Below are 17276 nucleotides of genomic sequence, written 5' to 3'. Positions count from 1 at the left end.
AAGAAAGAAACTAAAAAAATTAATACCAGTAAGATTTAGTAAAACTGTGCTTACCCAGAGGTGCAAAGTTATGGATCCCTTCCGCATTATCAGGCTCAGAAGCCAGGATTCTTGTTTTTAAAGTGCTGTCAACAGCTTTATTCGGACCAGAATCAAGAAATTTCATAATAGTTGATACCATACTTCTTGCAGTGTTCACAATAGCCCTTGTACTAGTAACCATGTTGTTACAAATTAGTTGAACACCACCTAAATGTACAAAGAATACTGAATGAAAAAACTATTCTTAGTAGAGATGGTCTGATGTATACAGAAGACTAAAAACATGAGAATATAACATAATATTATTGATTACACTCAAATGCGATTTTCAGACTTTTATCTTACCCATATCGTGGAATGCTTTTAATGCATCACTAGTATCCAACACTCTTAAAATGAACCACAATAATGGTTCCGATAACTGGCAGGTAGCAAGAGAGCCCTAAAAGAAAAATCATAAACACTGTGACTTTGGATTTTTCCACAGATTAGGACAATTAAACTTTTCAATACATGCACTATTCTTTTATTTTTAATAAGATGACAAGCTTAAATACACTAAATACAAAATACTTGCCAAAATGTGGAAGAAAATCTTATCAGAGAAGGAACTATTTCTCCTCCAAACACAGAGCAATTTTTAAACACATTTCTACATACTATTAGTTTCTTTCTTACTGTGCATTTTATTTTCTTTCTCACTAAACATTAATTCCATGCTCTCAAATATCTTTGTAATTTCTAACAATGAAATACATGCATTCTAAAAATATGTTTTAAAAAGATTTACATACTAACATAAAACCTTTAAAATGGTTTTAAAATCTGCTTTTGAAAAATCATGAACTAGAATGCAAAATAATAAAACTGGTTCCTCTCATTTAATTTTTAGGAATTACAGGGATCCACACTTTGGTACAGTTGGTTAATCCTCCACCTGCAGTGCTGGCATCCCAGGTGAGTGCTGGTTCTAGTCCCAGCTGCTCTTCTTCCGATTCAGTTCTCTGCTATGCCCTGGGAAAGTACTTGGTTTCCTGCACCCATGTTGGCTTCGGATCAGCCAGCTCTGGCCACTGCGGCCATTTGAAGAGCAAACCAGTGGATGGAAGAACATTCTGTCTTTCCCTCTCACTGCATAACTCTATCTCTCAAATAAATTAAAACTTAAAAAAAAAAAGGAACTAGAAAAAGCAAAAATAATTTATTTTTCTTTTTAAATTACCCTCATCTCTTTTAACTGAAAGGAAACTAAGCAGACAGCATAAATCTTAAAACAATACTCATATTGGGACTGGTATTATGGCCCAGCGTGTTAAGCTGCCACTTGCCAATATCAGCCAATGGCATCCCATATCAGTGTGTCAGTGATTCCCAGCTGGTCCACTTCCCATGCAGCTTACTACTGCTCTCGAGCCTTGGGAAAGTAGCAGAGGATGGCCTCTGGCACCAGGATGGAGTTCCAGGCTCCTGGCTTCAGCCTGGCCCAGATCTGGCCGCTGCAGCCATTTAGGAACAAGCAGAGGAAGACCCCTTTTCTCTGTATCTCTCCTTCTCTCTCTGTTGCTCTGCCTTCCAAACAAGTAAGTAAATAAATCTCTAAAAAAAAAAATAAAACAACTGATTTTCTTGTGTGGAATCTATTGAAAAATTCTGGTATTCACTTCAATTATTCTATTTTTAGGGAAAAGGAAAGAACTATTTTGAGAGACTACGGAAAGAAATCCAAAATTTAAGAAGATATCAAATGTTGGAGCTGGCACTGTGGTGTATTGACTAAAGCTGCCACCTGTGATGCCTGCTTCCCATATGGGGACTGCTTTATGTACCAGCTAATGCATTTCTGATCCAGCTCCCTATTAATGACCTGGGAAAAGCAGAAGATGGCCGAAACACTTCGGCCCCTGCCACCCATGTGGGAAACCCAGAAGTAATTCTTGGCTCCTGGCTTCAGCCTGGCCCTGTCCTGGCTATTGCGGCTACTCGGGGAGTGAACCAACGGATGGAAGCTCTCTTATTCTACCTTTCAAATAAATAAGTAAACCTTTCCAAATTTTTTTTCAAAGAAGATGCTAAATGTGTCATTCTTCTATCACTGTGGGCTACTCTGATGGTAACACTTTGGAGCTGGCATTGTGACACAGCAGGTAAAGCTCAGCATCTCCTATGAGCATAGCTGAGGCCCTGCTTCTCCACTTCTGATCCAGCTCCCTCCTAATGTACCTGAAAAAGAAGAAAATGTTCCAACTGAGTGGGCCCCTGCCACCCATGTGGGAGGCCAGAAGAAGCTACTGGCTCATGTCTATGGTATGACCCAGCCCTCACTGTTGTGGCCATCTGGGGAGTGAACCAGCAGATGGAAGCATGCATGCATGTACAGCCTCTCTCTCTCTCTCTCTCTGCTCTGTCCCTTTCTAATTCTGCCTTTAAAAAAAAAAAAAGTATCACTCCAAGGAAACTTTATTCTCCAATTTTTATTAATAATGTATGGTCTCTCAACTACTGACACCTCATTTCCACACGTTTTAATTTTATTATAGTCATGCATGAATTAACAGTAGAAATAAATTCTGAGAAATATGTCACTGGGCAATTTCCTTGTTGTGTGGACATGACAGAATGCATTTACACAAACTAACACAGCTATGGCACCAGTAGGCAATACAATCTTAGGGCAACACAGTTAACTGAGATGTCATTATAGATTACATCACTGTATCTTGTCTGTTACTCTCTACTTGCACTGCCAGAAGACTACTGAAATTCCTGCAACTGTTATTGCACTGAACTTACTTGTCTGCCCATATATCCACAGGCCATGTATGTTAAAATTGGCTGCAGCATCATGTGGACTGTAGAAGCTTTTTTACTAAGGGTTGTCAGTATGGTAAATAATCCGTCCCCAACTGATATAGCGTCTAACCCACCATGGAAGTTCTCATGCTTGGTGAGATGTAGTCCACTTGCCCCTGGTTGAAATAAAACATTACACATTTTTTAGAAGCATATCCTCAAAACCCAACAAACAGAAAAGCTTAAAAGCTTTTTTTTTCCCAAAAACAAAGAAGGATGCAGAGGCAATAGCTACACACACACACCCATACACACACACATGCACGCACCCTTAGAGATTAAAATATCTACAATAACAATAAAAGAGCATCTTTTCGAGATATTTTGTCAGGTGAGATATCCCTACTGTTAAATAGCAAAAAAATAAACATATACATAGAATTTAGGTAGAATGTATGTATAGATGACATAAAAACTGGTACACCTTAAATAAAACATTCTATTTCATTTTTAATGTGAATAAATATTACCGATCTATAAAAAAATTCGATACACAATTCCTAACTTTTCAAAAATTAGAGATGCTTAGATATAAATTATGGTGCCTGAGTTACAAGTTTGATTTTCCCACAAAATTTAATTAACTCAGTTATTTGTTAAACTTTTCCAATAGTTTTGAAACTGAAAAAAAATTTTTTTTTTTATTTTTTTTTTTAATTTTTTTTTTTTTTTTTTTGACAGGCAGAGTGGACAGTGAGAGAGAGAGACAGAGAGAAAGGTCTTCCTTTTGCCGTTGGTTCACCCTCCAATGGCCGCCGCGGTAGCGCGCTGCGGCCGGCGCACCGCGCTGTTCCGATGGCAGGAGCCAGGTGCTTCTCCTGGTCTCCCATGGGGTGCAGGGCCCAAGCACTTGGGCCATCCTCCACTGCACTCCCGGGCCACAGCAGAGAGCTGGCCTGGAAGAGGGGCAACCGGGACAGGATCGGTGCCCCGACCGGGACTAGAACCCGGTGTGCCGGCGCCGCAAGGCGAGGATTAGCCTAGTGAGCCGCGGCGCCGGCCTGAAAAAATTTTAATATTTCATTTTCATTATAGTTGAAATCATTCTGCAAAAGTCTTCATTAGTAAAAATCAATCATGATATGAGGCTTATAATAAAGTCATTTTATTATAAAGTGAAAAGAAAATACATTCATACATTGCTAAAAGAAACAGGAGTACCCAAAATAATCTTTGATGAATACTTTCAGTACATACCAATTATCATTGCCATGGCACTGCTGTTACACAGGCCCAGAGCAGACAAAATCTGGCTCATAATTTGTTGGTTGGCTAAGACTAAGTCAGCAACATAGGCAGGAGATCCTTGAGTACTGGTGCTGCTTCCATTGACATCTTTGCCTCCTGAGACTTTTTCTTCATCTGATACACTATCTGTTGTATTGCTGGTCACAGACACTCTTGCACTGTATTCTCTATTTCCTGAAAGAGGCAACTGTACTAAAATGTTCACAAGTTTTAACAAATCAAACATAAGTTGGTCTCTTGTCATTTCGCCACAAACTGCCTTTGCATCACCTGGACGGATAAGATTGGCAAAGAGTCCACCAAAGCATGCCCGAGCACCCACAGAGCTATCCGATCCACTTCTAGACATTACTTTGTCCGAGCAAGTGATATAGTGGTGTACTAAAAAAGTGACAGATTCAATCACAGCGGAAATAGTACTAACTGAAACAACTTCAAAATTCTGCTCCAAAGTAAATTCTAAAAGCTTCACTTGGGCATCAAGAGGTCCTTGACCTGTCTGGAAAGCACCCCTGAAAAAACAGAGAGAGGATTAAAACTTAAGTATTTAAGCAGTTGTAAAGGAAGTAACTAAAACTATAAAGATGGCTAAATTATAACTCTTATTATTCATTATTTCATTTGGTAGCAATGTTTCCATCTGTTTCCAAGACCTGATTGTCTCCACTTTAAACAAAATAAAAAAATGGATTCCAAAGAGAAAATTAAGGATAAAGTAAATCAGAGTAGTGACTTTGAAGCTATGAAATGAAATACTTCAGTATCACAAAGCACTCATAATGGCATGAGCACTACTTTATTATACACTCAAACTGCTGCTACTGTAAACATTACACACTGATTCTGATTATCAAAAACAAAGGCTCAAATAAATCACTCTTACAAATCAAAAACTGCACACTTTTTTTATTTTTATTTATTTATTTTTTGACAGGCAGAGTGGACAGTGAGAGAGAGAGAGAAAGAGAGAAAGGTCTTCCTTTGCCGTTGGTTCACCCCACAATGGCCACTGCGGCCGGCGCGCTGCAGCCAGCGCACTGCGCTGATCCGAAGGCAGGAGCCAGGCCATCCTCCACTGCCTTCCAGGGCCATAGCAGAGAGTTGGCCTGGAAGAGGAGCGACTGGGACAGAATCCGGAACCCCGACCGGGATTAGAACCCGGTGTGCCGGCACCGCAGGTGGAGGATTAGCCTAGTGAGCCGCGGCGCCGGCCCAAAAACTGCACACTTTCAAGTTCTGCTTATATCTAAGACACAGAAAGCTGGAAAGAGCATCAACCTCCAACTAATGCCATGAAAAAGTCAAACTAAGCATACAGTTGCTACTTTTCTTGAATTCATCAAAAGGCTAAGTCAAAGGACAACCAAAAAGAATGAAACATAAAACCACAGGCACTTCTAAGGAGGTGGAACATGAGCATGAGCTTTCCTATGGGGTAAACGTAAACAAGGGGGCAGTAGGAAAAAATAGGAATGTAGGAAAAGAAGCAGGAAACAGGGAGAAAGAATTCAGCCAAAATATTTAACAAACTGTTGAAGGCCAACTGCATGCTAGGATGACAAGTAATTCACACTCACAGGTGCCACCCTAGGTCTCACCACCAGCTGCTCTGCTTCCAAGCCAGCTCCCAGCTAATGTGCTTGGGAAAGCAATAGAGGATGGCCCAACTGTTTGGACCCCTGCACCAACGTGGGAGACTGAGATAAAGTTCCTGGCTCTTGTGGCGATTTGGGACATGAATCATTACATGGGAGATCTTGTTCTCTCTCTCTCTCCCTCTTTCTCTCTCCCTCTCTCCCTCCCTCCCTTTCTCTGCTTCTTCCTCTGTAACTCAGCCTTTCAAATAAATATTTTTTAAAATATTTTTAACTTCCACTTTTATTCCAGAATTTTTTAATTTTTAAATTTATTTTCATTTTATTTGAAAGGCAGAGAGACAGAGAAACAGAGCCACACACACACAAACATACACTCACACACAGATCTTCCATCCGCTGTTTACTCCCCAAATGCCTGCAGCAGCCAGGGCGAGATAAAGTTGAAGCCAGGAACCCAGAGTTCCACCTGGTGTTTCACATAGGTGTCAGGAACCCATGTACCTGAGCTTTGATTTGCTGCCTCCCAGGGTAGGTATTAGAAGGAAGCTGGTTAAGAAGAAGCAGAGGAGCCAGGATGCAAACCAGGACTCTGATCTGGGAGTGGGTATTCCAAGCAGCTCCTTAACTAAAGTACCAAATCCTTGCCCCTTTCAGAACAGTTTAAACAGCCTCAAAATAATCATAACCTGGGGCCAGCACTGCGGCGTACCCAGTTAAAGCCACCGCCTGCAGTGCTGGCATCCTATATGGGTGCCAGTTCGAGTCCCGGCTGCTCTGCTTCCCATCCAGCTCTCTGCTATGGTCTGGGAAAGCAGTAGAAGATAGCCCAAATCCTTGGGTCCCTACACCCACATGGGAGGCCAGGAAGAAGCTCCTGGCTCCTGGCTTCGGATCAGCACAGCTCCAGCCACTGCAGCCAACTGTGGAGTGGTAGACCAGCGGATGGTAGACCTCTCTCTCTCTCTCTGCCTCTCCTTCTCTGTATAACTCTGCCTTTCAAATAAATAAATAAATCATTAAAAAAAAATTTAAAAACCCTAAAACTACATATTAACTAATGAAACCATTAAAAGCAAGCAAAGTTTTAAAGTAGTTTCTATTCTTTTCAGATTACAGAATCGAGGAACTAGAGAGAATTATAATGAAATGAAATGGAAAAGATCAGTGAACTTAGCAAGAAACACTTCTCATGCTTAATCTTTACTGTCCCCAATACACAGAAAATTGTATTACTTCTCTATTAAGAACATATGAAAACACTGAAACTTACCTTTCTGTTGAAAGTATGTGAACTAATTTAAGCAAAAATTCACTGAATATTTGAGGACATGTTGAAGAAAGATGAACTTGTAATCGGGTAAGAAATTCTTGCATAGCTTGTGTAGCTGTTGGACCAACCTGAGGAGACATATATATCCACTGAAAAGAACTTCACGAACACCATGTACAGAATCATACACTTAAAAAGTATCAAGCATAAACGCAAGAGCTATACCGTTGACCATTTGGGTACAGGGACCCAAGCAAATTTTCCAGGTACATGGGCTAAGAGGTGGATCAGAGGTGGAGCAGCCAGGACTCAAACCTGTGCACACATGGGATGCTGGATTTACAGGCAGACTTAACTTGCTGTGCCACAACAAGAGATCCTACATCATGTTTATTTAGCCCAATACAGAAAGATTCACCTCAATTACAGAAGAAATATCTTTGTAAAACTTAGCAGTACAAAGAATGTCTGCATTGATTCCACAAAAAACCTTATTCACTATTCAATTTCAAAACAAACAATTTGAGGGGCCGGTACTATGGCACAGTGGGTTAAAGCCCCAACTTGTAGTGCCAGCATCCTATATGGGCACAGTTCGAGTTCTGGCTGCTCTACTTCTGATCCGGCTCTCTGCTGATACACGTGGGAAAGCAGCAGAAGATGGCCAAGGTCCTTGGGTCCATGAACCCACAGGAGAAACACAAAAGCTCCTGGCTCCTGGCCTCAGACTGGCTCACTGGGGCCATTTGGGGAGTAAACCAGCAGATGGAAGATTTCTCTCTCTCTCTCTCTCTCTCTCGCTCGCTCTCTCCCAGTCATTGTAACTCTTCCAAAAAATAAATAAAAATATTTAAAAAAATATATAAAAAAGAATTTGAGCACAGATTAAGTGATCCACAGAAGATCAAACAAAACAAAAACAAGCACACAAAAAATCTAAAAGCTAAAAGTAAACCATGTCACAAAAAACTATTTTCCCAAATTTCTATGTCATCATCAATGAAAGAAATGAAACTGAATTCCATACTACATAACCTGAAGAATGTCCTGTAACATTCATACTTACTGAATTTCCTATATATAATAGAAAAGCTTGCTCTTACAGAACCTTCACTGTGCTTTTGAAACATAAACAAAAGATGAGGAAAAATATTTTATAAAGCAGCATGATCCCTGACACCTTATCTCCACCGCTAACAAGCAGCAAGATTTTGGGCAAAGCAGTTGCTGTATGTTTTTTTACATGTAAAATAGTACAGTTGGAATTACTGTTGCCAGGAGTCTTCCTATTCCAAACTCCATCAATTTATATATAGTTATCACTCAGTAACATGCCTCTGCATCCATTAGAAACCCTGACTAAATCTAACTATTAGTAGTTTCTACCGTTACTTTTCTCCTTGTCTGACTTATTATAACCTACAAAATTAGAGTATGAGGGGTCAGCACTGTGGCATAGCAGGTAAAGCTGCCACCTGCAGTGCCAGCATCCCATATGGGCGCCAGTTTGAGACCCAGCTGCTCCACTTCCTACCCAGCTCTCTGCTATTGCCTGGGAAAGCAGTAGAATATGATCCAAGTGCTTGGGCCCCTGTGCCAGTGTAGGTGACCCGGAAGAAGCTCCTGGTTCCTGGCTGCAGATCAGCACAGTGCCGGCTGTTGCAGCCAGTTGGGGAGTAAACCTGCAGATGGAAGACCTCTCTCTTTCTCTGCCTCACCTTCTCTGTGTAACTCTGCCTTTCAAAAATAAATAGATAAATAAATAATCTTCAAAAAAAAAAAAAAGAGTGTGGGTATTGACTACATGTATTCACCAGAATTTAAATTCTTTTTTTTTTTTTTTTTTGATAGGCAGAGTGGATAGTGAGAGAGAGAGAGAGACAGAGAGAAAGGTCTTCCTTTGCCGTTGGTTCACCCTCCAATGGCCGCTGCGGCCGGAGCATCTCGCTGATCCGAAGGCAGGAGCCAGGTGCTTCTCCTGGTCTCCCATGCGGGTGCAGGGCCCAAGCACTTGGGCCATCCTCCACTGCCTTCCCGGGCCATAGCAGAGAGCTGGCCTGGAAGAGGGGCAACCGGGATAGAATCCGGCGCCCCAACCGGGACTAGAACCCGGTGTGCCGGCGCCGCAAGGTGGAGGATTAGCCTGTTGAGCCACGGCGCCAGCCTACCAGAATTTAAATTCTATAAAGAGATACTGGCAAATATCAGTATCTCTAGTTCCTGGAACAGTACCTACATCTGGCACATAGAAGACTCTTATATACTTACTGAATAAATGAAATAGAATACAACTGTTACGGATCACACAACCAAATAAGAGCATGTCTAAAGGGCAAATCCAGATAAGGATTTTTAACTGCTAAAAATTTTAAAATGAGACCGACATTGTGGCATAATGGGTAAAGCTGTTGCCTGTGACACAGGCATCCCATATTGCTTTTGGCTCATGCCCCGGTTGCTCCACTTCTGATTCAGCTTCCTGATAATGCACTTAGGAAAACAATGGAGGATGGCCCAAACCCTTGGGCTTCTGCACCCATACGGGAGACCCAGAAGTTGTTCCTGGCTCCTTGCTCCTGGCTTTGGTCTGACCTAGCCCATGCTGTTGCAGCCGTTTGGGGAGTAACCCAACGGAGAGATTTCTCTTTGTGTATGTCTCTCTCTGTCTCCCTCTAACTCTGCAATTCAAATAAATAAAATAAATCTTTAAAAAATAAAAAAGAGAATTTAAAAATAACTTTCAAGATAATCATGAATAACTGCCATTTTAAAAAGATTTTATGAATACTAAAAGTTATATGAAAATACAATAAAGCAGAAATATTCATGTAGAAGCAGTGTAACAAGAAATTAAATTGATATGAAAGAAATCTATAGTGAGAGAAAGGCTTATAAACCTTGAGTGATATTTTGTTAAAAAAAATCATTAATATCATAAAATGATTAAGGGACAACGTAAATCTTGATAGTAGAGAATATAAAAAATGATACATTATTTGTAAATTTTTTAATTTCAAAATTTTCCAAGTGCTTCCCTAATTTTTTAATAAGTACTCATTTTTATTCAAAATGTTTCTTAAATAATCCAAAGTATATTACAAAAACATCTACCTACATCAAAACTTAATAACATTACTCTAAAAGATAATTTACCACCTACTTTTATTGTCAGTATAACATCAAAATATTTTATTATATTGATACATAAAAGGCTATTATTAAACACTTTAGCAATGAAAATATTACATAGTTCTACTTTTAAAATACTGTTTCTTAAATAGTATAGGCACTTCACTAGTTAAAAGTATATACCTGTGGACTGTGTTGATTTGTTCCATGTGGACTGGTGCCAGAAAGAAATTTTACTAACACATGAATAAGGTTTGGATCTGAAACCAACAAATGTGCAGTACTTTCCTGAGTTCCAATAGCATTACTGCATCCAGCTATAAGAAGAAAAAAACAAAAAATACAAAAAAAAAAAAAAAAAAACCTCTTAACAAACAGACAATGAAACAAGGTAAAGTATATCTGAAAACATTTTTAGTGCCAGGGAACACTTGGTCATATATCCCCAGTACCTTTGGTTTTTATTAAGAGGTTTTCGTCTCTACTGAGCTGAACATCTCTAATTTCACCTACCATGTATCTCTAGCTGCCTTTTTTCTATGTTTATGAAAACATCTGAGTTTAATGTGCATCTTATCCAACATATAGTCAAGTAAAAAGAAAGAAATGGAGGCAAAAATTATTCCTTTGTACAATTTAAACACATTATATACTGGGAACTAATGTACAGGAAACATCAGTTTTGTGAGCTGAATAACACTCTTTGGGCTAAAACTATTCTCAGTATCACACAGTGCTAATTTTGACCCCATTTTTGGGAAACACTTTCCAAGTATGAAAGAATGGCACTTTGATGTTAAGCCATATTAACAGCTTTGTCAATCTGACAGAACTCTCTAGTTAATGATGTTATTTCTGGGGACCAGCACTGTGGCACAGCGGGTTAACACCCTGGCCTGAAGTGCAGGCATCCCATATGGGTGCCGGTTCTAGTCTTGCATGCTCCACTTCCGATCCAGCTCTCTGCTATGGCCTGGGAAAGCAGTAGAAGATGGCCCAAGTGCTTGGGCCCCGGCACCTGCATGGGAGACCCTGAAGAAGCTCCTGGCTCCTGGCTTCAGATTGGCATGGTTCAGGCTGTTGTGGCCAATTGAGGAGTGAACCAGTGGATTGAAAACCTCTCACTCTCTGCCTCTTCTCTCTCTGTGTAACTGTGACTTTCAAATATATAAGTAAATCTTTTTTCCTTTAAAAAAAGATTTTTTTAAAAAAATGTTATTTCTGAACAGAAATAAAATCCATCCATGTGTTATCATAACCTGATGATGAATGAAGACTGAAATTCACAAATGGCTAATACTTGTTTTCTAATACAAACTCTGATCCCTACTTCACAAGACAATCAAGAATGCCAAACAGAACCTTGACCTAAATGGGAAATGTCAAAATCAATAAATACTATATAACACAGTGGAGTATGTTCATACCACAGGAATGGATAATGTCACAAAAAACACTCCATGCTTGCATTATTTTACTACCCTAAATTAAAAAGGGGAGTTGGAGTGCGGTGAAAAGAGTAGAAAACTTAACAGGATATTAGAATCTGAAAAACAGCCACTACATTCAATAAACATATCTTTAAGATGGAGAAAACAAAACCTAGGAATCTAGTCATACACATTTACGAATAGCGCAGAAGGAAACTATTTTTAAGTACAAATATTCCTTAAAATAACCAACATAAATCCTTGAAGGAGTCTGAAATTACATGCTAAAAGCAATCAGTTTTGATAATTGGCAAGTTTTAAGGAGATAAAAATGTGATTTAAACTTCATCTACTGGGCAATAAAGGGAAGGATATTTGTACTATCAGAATTTAAAAGTACAAAGCATAAGAAAGGTAAAAACAAATTCAGAAAAGGCATATTCAAATGAGGAATTCAATCGGTTCTGACCAGTGTGTCACTTCTTAGAACCATCTATTTTAACAAATACCAAGAATATTAATGTGTATATCAGAGTTAAATGAATATATTTTGAACTTACAGTTATGCTGCATGTTTGTCATGAGTGTTAAGCTATGAAGCACGAGGCACCACGTCCGAAGCAAAGTATTGGGATACCAAGCTAGCACTGTGAGAAAGCTAGTTATTGACGCTACGCAGAAAAGAGAAAAAGGAAACATATTTACTCAGAAGAACGATGTTTACTAAAAACTAAAAACCAAATGAATAAATTCAAAAACAAGACTTCATTTCTTTAAATTAGTTCACTACTTAGTGTCCTCAAAATATACAAATGAAGACTCCCCCATTAAATACAACTCAAACATTGAGAGAGAATAACATCTTATGGTTAAGCTTAATGCTCAGCCTACAACCCATAAATGACGTTATCACCACAAATTGCTGTAACTTCCCAAACTACAGTCTTTTCTACAGCAACACAGCTTGTGTGCTACAAAAAACTTCATATTTTGGGGCCAGTGCTGTGGCATAGCAGGTAAAAGTGCGAGCTGCAGTGCCGGTATCCCATATGGGCACCAGTTGGAATCCCGGCTGCTACACTTCCAATCCAGCTCTCTGCTACGGCCTGAGAAAGTAGCAGAAGATGGCCCAAGTGCTTGGGCCCCTGCCACTATGGAAGAAGCTCCTGGATCCTGGCTTCAGATGGAAGATCTCTCTCTGTGCCTCTGCCTCTCAATTAAATAAATCTTTAATACAAAAAAAAAAAAAAACAAAAAACCAAACTTCATATTCTACAAAACCAAAAGTTGAAAACAATAAGGAATAATGGAAGATCTGGGACAGATTCATGAAAACCAATGTAACTTCACAACAAAAACTGGGTAGCTAGGAAGGCCCAGATATGAAGCACTCATGGCAACTGAAGAAGTGGAAGAAGTTGTTAAAAATGTACAAACACTGCAGTGCCTGGCACTGAGTCCCACCTCTGCTTTCTACCCACCTTCCTGCTAATGCCCCTGGAAGGCAACAGATGATGACCCTTGGGTTCTGGCCACCTATGTGGGAGACCCACATAGAATTCCTAACAACTGGCCCAGCCCCAGCTGTTGGCGTCATTTTGGGAGGTAAAACTCAAATGGGGGGGCTGGCGCCATGGCTCAACAGGCTAATCCTCCACCTTGTGGCGCCGGCACACTGGGTTCTAGTCCCGGTTGGGGTGCCGGATTCTATCCCGGTTGCCCCTCTTCCAGGCCAGCTCTCTGCTATGGCCCGGGAAGGCAGTGGAGGATGGCCCAAGTCCTTGGGCCCTGCACCCGCATGGGAGACCAGGAGAAGCACCTGGCTCCTGCCTTCGGATCAGCACAATGCGCCGGCCGCAGAGGCCATTGGAGGGTGAACCAATGGCAAAAAGGAAGACCTTTCTCTCTGTCTCTCTCTCTCACTATCCATTCTGCCTGTCAAAAAAAAAAAAAAAAAAAAAAAAACCCTCAAATGGAAAATATCTATCTTAGTGCATGTGTGGCTCGCTCTACCTCTCAAATAATTAAATAAATAAATCTTTAAATTTTTTTTTAGGAGCTGGCACTGTGGTTCAGCAAATTAAGCCACTGCCACTGATGCCAGCATCCCGTATGAAAATCAGTTTGAGTCCTAGCTGCTCCACTTTGGATTGTGCCACTGCTAATATACCTGGAAAAGCAACAGATGATGGCCCAACTACTTGGGCTCATGGTATCCTCCTGGAAGACCTTGACAAAGTTCCAGGATTCAGTCTGGTCCAGTCCTGGCCATTACCAATTGGGGAGTGAATCAGAGGATGCCGAATTCTCTCTGTGTCTCTCCCTCTCTCTACGTAACTCTGCCTTTCAATAAATAAGTAATCTTTTAAAATTTGTTTTTTAAATAACACAGTGGAAGAAACAGAAATCTATGGATTAAACCAGGGCTAAGTAGTGCTGATACAATACAAGTTTAAATGGAATCATGAACCAGTTTGATCTGTCACAACAGTTGGAAGACAGATTTTTTTTTTTTTGACAGGCAGAGTGGACAGTGAGAGAGAGAGAGACAGAGAGAAAGGTCTTCCTTTGCCATTGGTTCACCCTCCAATGGCCGCTGCGGCCGGCGCACTGCAGCTGCCGCACCGCGCTGATCCGATGGCAGAAGCCAGGTGCTTCTCCTGGTCTCCCATGCGGGTGCAGGGCCCAAGCACTTGGGCCATCCTCCACTGCACTCCCAGGCCACAGCAGAGAGCTGGCTTGGAAGAGGAGCAACCAGGGACAGAATCTGGCACCCCGACTGGGACTAGAACCCAGTGTGCCGGTGCTGCTAGGCGGAGGATTAGCCTGTTGAGCCACGGCGCTGGCCTGGAAGAGAGATTTTTAACAGCTGAGCACGAAACAGAAAAAGCCTCAGAAATACTTTTAAAAGTTATCTGAAAGAAATTGCTATAACAAGAGCTTAAGACTAGTTATTTTCCTATTGAGATATTTTATTCTACTTTCATATATTGCATCTGTCAAGGAATAAAATAAACTGCTACTGGAAACCGACATCGTTCAACAGGAGACCAACCAGAGAATAACTCACATTTGGGGAAAGAAAAAAAATCTGCTGTAACAGAACAGTCAAAGAAAACAAAACTCTATGGAAATACAACGTGAAGAGCAACAGAACACTAAACTTTAGTTGCGCATAGGAATAGCAGAGTACAGACAAAAATAATTGTTTTTTCTTGCTAAGTCAGTGCGTTTTTTAAAAGATGGGGGCAGAGGTGGCTTCCCCCACTAAAACATAATCCCACCGAAAATGACTAAGCATATTTTTATCTAATCATAATCTTTTGAACTGTTATTTAAACTATATTAATGATTTTTCTTCTAATAAATCTTACCTTGATTTAATGAAATGATAGGTACTCGATTAGCATTATATAAAAAAATGTCAGCTCCATTCTCCTTATTTCCAGACGAACTAGAATTCAGGCTCAATGTGAGCCACAACTGGAGAAGTGATTCCAACTGAAAAAGAATAAATTCACAGAATAAAAACATATTATTATGAAATATTTAAACCTGTATATAAATCCTTATCATAAATAAAGAATTTATCCTGGGGCCAGCATTGTTGCATATCACGTTAAGCTGTCACCTGTAATTCCAGCATCCCATATGGAAGCTGGTTCCTGTCACGGCTGCTCCACTTCCTATAGAGGTCCCTGCTAACGGCCTAGGAAAAGCTGCAGAAAATGGTTCAAGTACTTGGGTCCCAGCAACTACATGGGAGACCTGAAACAAGTTCGTGGCTCTTGGCTTCAGCCTAGCCCAGCCTCAGACATTGTGGCCATTTGGGCAGTGAATCAACCAATGGAAAAATCCCAATATCTCTTTTTCTTTTTCTCTCTCTCCTCTCTCTCTGTGTCTGCCTCTCTGGCTTTCAAATAAATAAATTTCCATTTTGAAAAATGAAGTTATGCTATTAAATACGTCCACCAGTTACTATATAATTCAGTTGACAAGCAAACCTCACTTCAAATTTTTGATGAAACAAAATTTGGTTCAGGGGCTGGTGCTGTGGCAGAGTGGGCTAAGTCTCCGCCTGCAGCGTTGGGATCCCATATGGGTGCCAGTTCGAGTCCCAGCTGCTCTACTTCCAATCCAGCTCTCTGCTATGGCCTGGGAAAGCACTGGAAGATGACCCAAGTCCTTGGGCCCCTGTACTCGTGTGGGAGACCTGGAAGAAGCTCCAGGCGCTGGCTTTGGATCAGCATAGCACTGGCCGTTGTGGCTAATTAAGGGAGTGAACCAGGAGATGGAAGACCTCATCTCTCTGCCTCTCCTTCCTTTCTCTGTGTAACTTTGACTTTCAAATAAATAAATATATCTTTTAAAAAATGAGTTGAATTCAAATTTAGAATTCACCTCATAAATTTTTTACTAAATTACAACAGGTGATTCAAGCCCTGAAGTCAGATTTAGGGAGAAATGCTGGCACTTAGCAGATAAAGCAATCGCTTGCAATGCCAGCATCCCTTACTGGAACACCAGCTGGAGTCCCAACCATTCCACTTTCAATTCAACTCACCACTAATGAGCCTGGGAAACAACATCAAGATGGCCTACATACTGAGACCACTACCACACACATGGAAAACCTGAACAGAGTTCCCGGCTCCCGGCTGTTGCAGCCACTGGGGAGTGAACGAGCAGATAGAAGATTCATTCTAAAGTGTTGAAATCTTTAATGAGTTGGTCTTTATAGAGTATAAAGTTAATTAAAAATGAATCTTAACGAAGAATGGGATGGGAGAGGGAGTAGGAAGTAGGATGGGAGTAGGGGTGGGAGGGTGGCTATATTCCAAAAGTTGTACCTATGAAATTTGTATTCATTAAATAAAGGCTTAAAAAAAAAAGATTCATTCTCTCTCTCCCTGTCTCTGCCCCGCCCCCTCCTAGTCACTCTATATTTCAAATAAATAAAAAAGGAATATTTAATGAAAAAAGAAATCACAGACTTAATAGGAACTAAACAAATACAATAGCTTACAATCCTGGAAATTACAGATGGTCCCATAAGGAACTGAGATCATCAAGTATCTCCAACACTCTTCCCTTGAAGGTTAACAATGAAATCATTGCTATCTGGTTGAATAGGAGCCTCCCAGTTATCAAGCTAGCCTCATTTCTCATAAAGTCATACCTGAACATGATGGACTTGAAGCATGGAAAAAAGTTTGTTGAAACAAACATTTAACATCGGGACAGAAGATAACTGGATAATAAGTTGGTTGGTTTGGTTCACTGCCTGAAAACCGCCTAGAAGTGAATCATCTGTTCCAGTGGGAGACTGTGACACTGCAAACAAACACAAGTATGGTAAAGCGTGCAGAAGACATGGTAACTGGCAGGTAAAAAAATTAATTAAAATTGCACTCTTTACTTCAAAGCTCTATATTAGTATTTCAAAATTCTGCATTTATAATATCACTTAAAGATAAAAAAGACCATAGAAGGAAGCTCCCAAATTCACAAGACTCTCTCAGCAAAGGAAAAGAACTTATTCTCTGGTAATTGTTAATTGCATTTTTTTCCTAATTAAGAAAGGAAGAGAAAGAAAAGTATTACCTAACTAGTGTGGCAGTTTAAAATAATTCAGATTCTGATCCACTGACTCTTAATGCTGACTGCACATCACAACCACCTGAGCAAAGTTTTCCAAGATTCTGATGC

General features: G+C 40.3%; 1 protein-coding gene across 8 annotated transcripts in view; it reads right to left on the bottom strand.

Moving 5' to 3' along the window:
• BIRC6 (baculoviral IAP repeat containing 6) overlaps positions 1–17276 on the bottom strand; it is a 255529-nt gene that overhangs the window by 92669 nt on the left and 145584 nt on the right. For all 8 annotated transcript variants that reach the window (XR_009867792.1, XM_062209232.1, XM_062209225.1 and 5 more), the window contains 9 exons: positions 16747–16901; positions 14942–15068; positions 12128–12238; positions 10321–10454; positions 7009–7136; positions 4090–4652; positions 2833–3008; positions 388–484; positions 55–249 (listed from right to left, as the gene is read on the bottom strand). Coding sequence is in view for 7 of the 8 variants with exons in the window: in XM_062209232.1 (XP_062065216.1) it covers positions 55–249; positions 388–484; positions 2833–3008; positions 4090–4652; positions 7009–7136; positions 10321–10454; positions 12128–12238; positions 14942–15068; positions 16747–16901 (1686 nt within the window). In the remaining variant the exon portion in view is untranslated. The remainder of the gene's footprint in view (positions 1–54; positions 250–387; positions 485–2832; positions 3009–4089; positions 4653–7008; positions 7137–10320; positions 10455–12127; positions 12239–14941; positions 15069–16746; positions 16902–17276) is intronic.

The sequence above is a fragment of the Lepus europaeus genome, chromosome 13, assembly GCF_033115175.1.
Source record: "Lepus europaeus isolate LE1 chromosome 13, mLepTim1.pri, whole genome shotgun sequence".
Classification (NCBI taxonomy): domain Eukaryota; kingdom Metazoa; phylum Chordata; class Mammalia; order Lagomorpha; family Leporidae; genus Lepus; species Lepus europaeus.
Note: the sequence above shows the minus strand (reverse complement) of the source record. Positions and strands in the feature narration are given on the sequence as shown.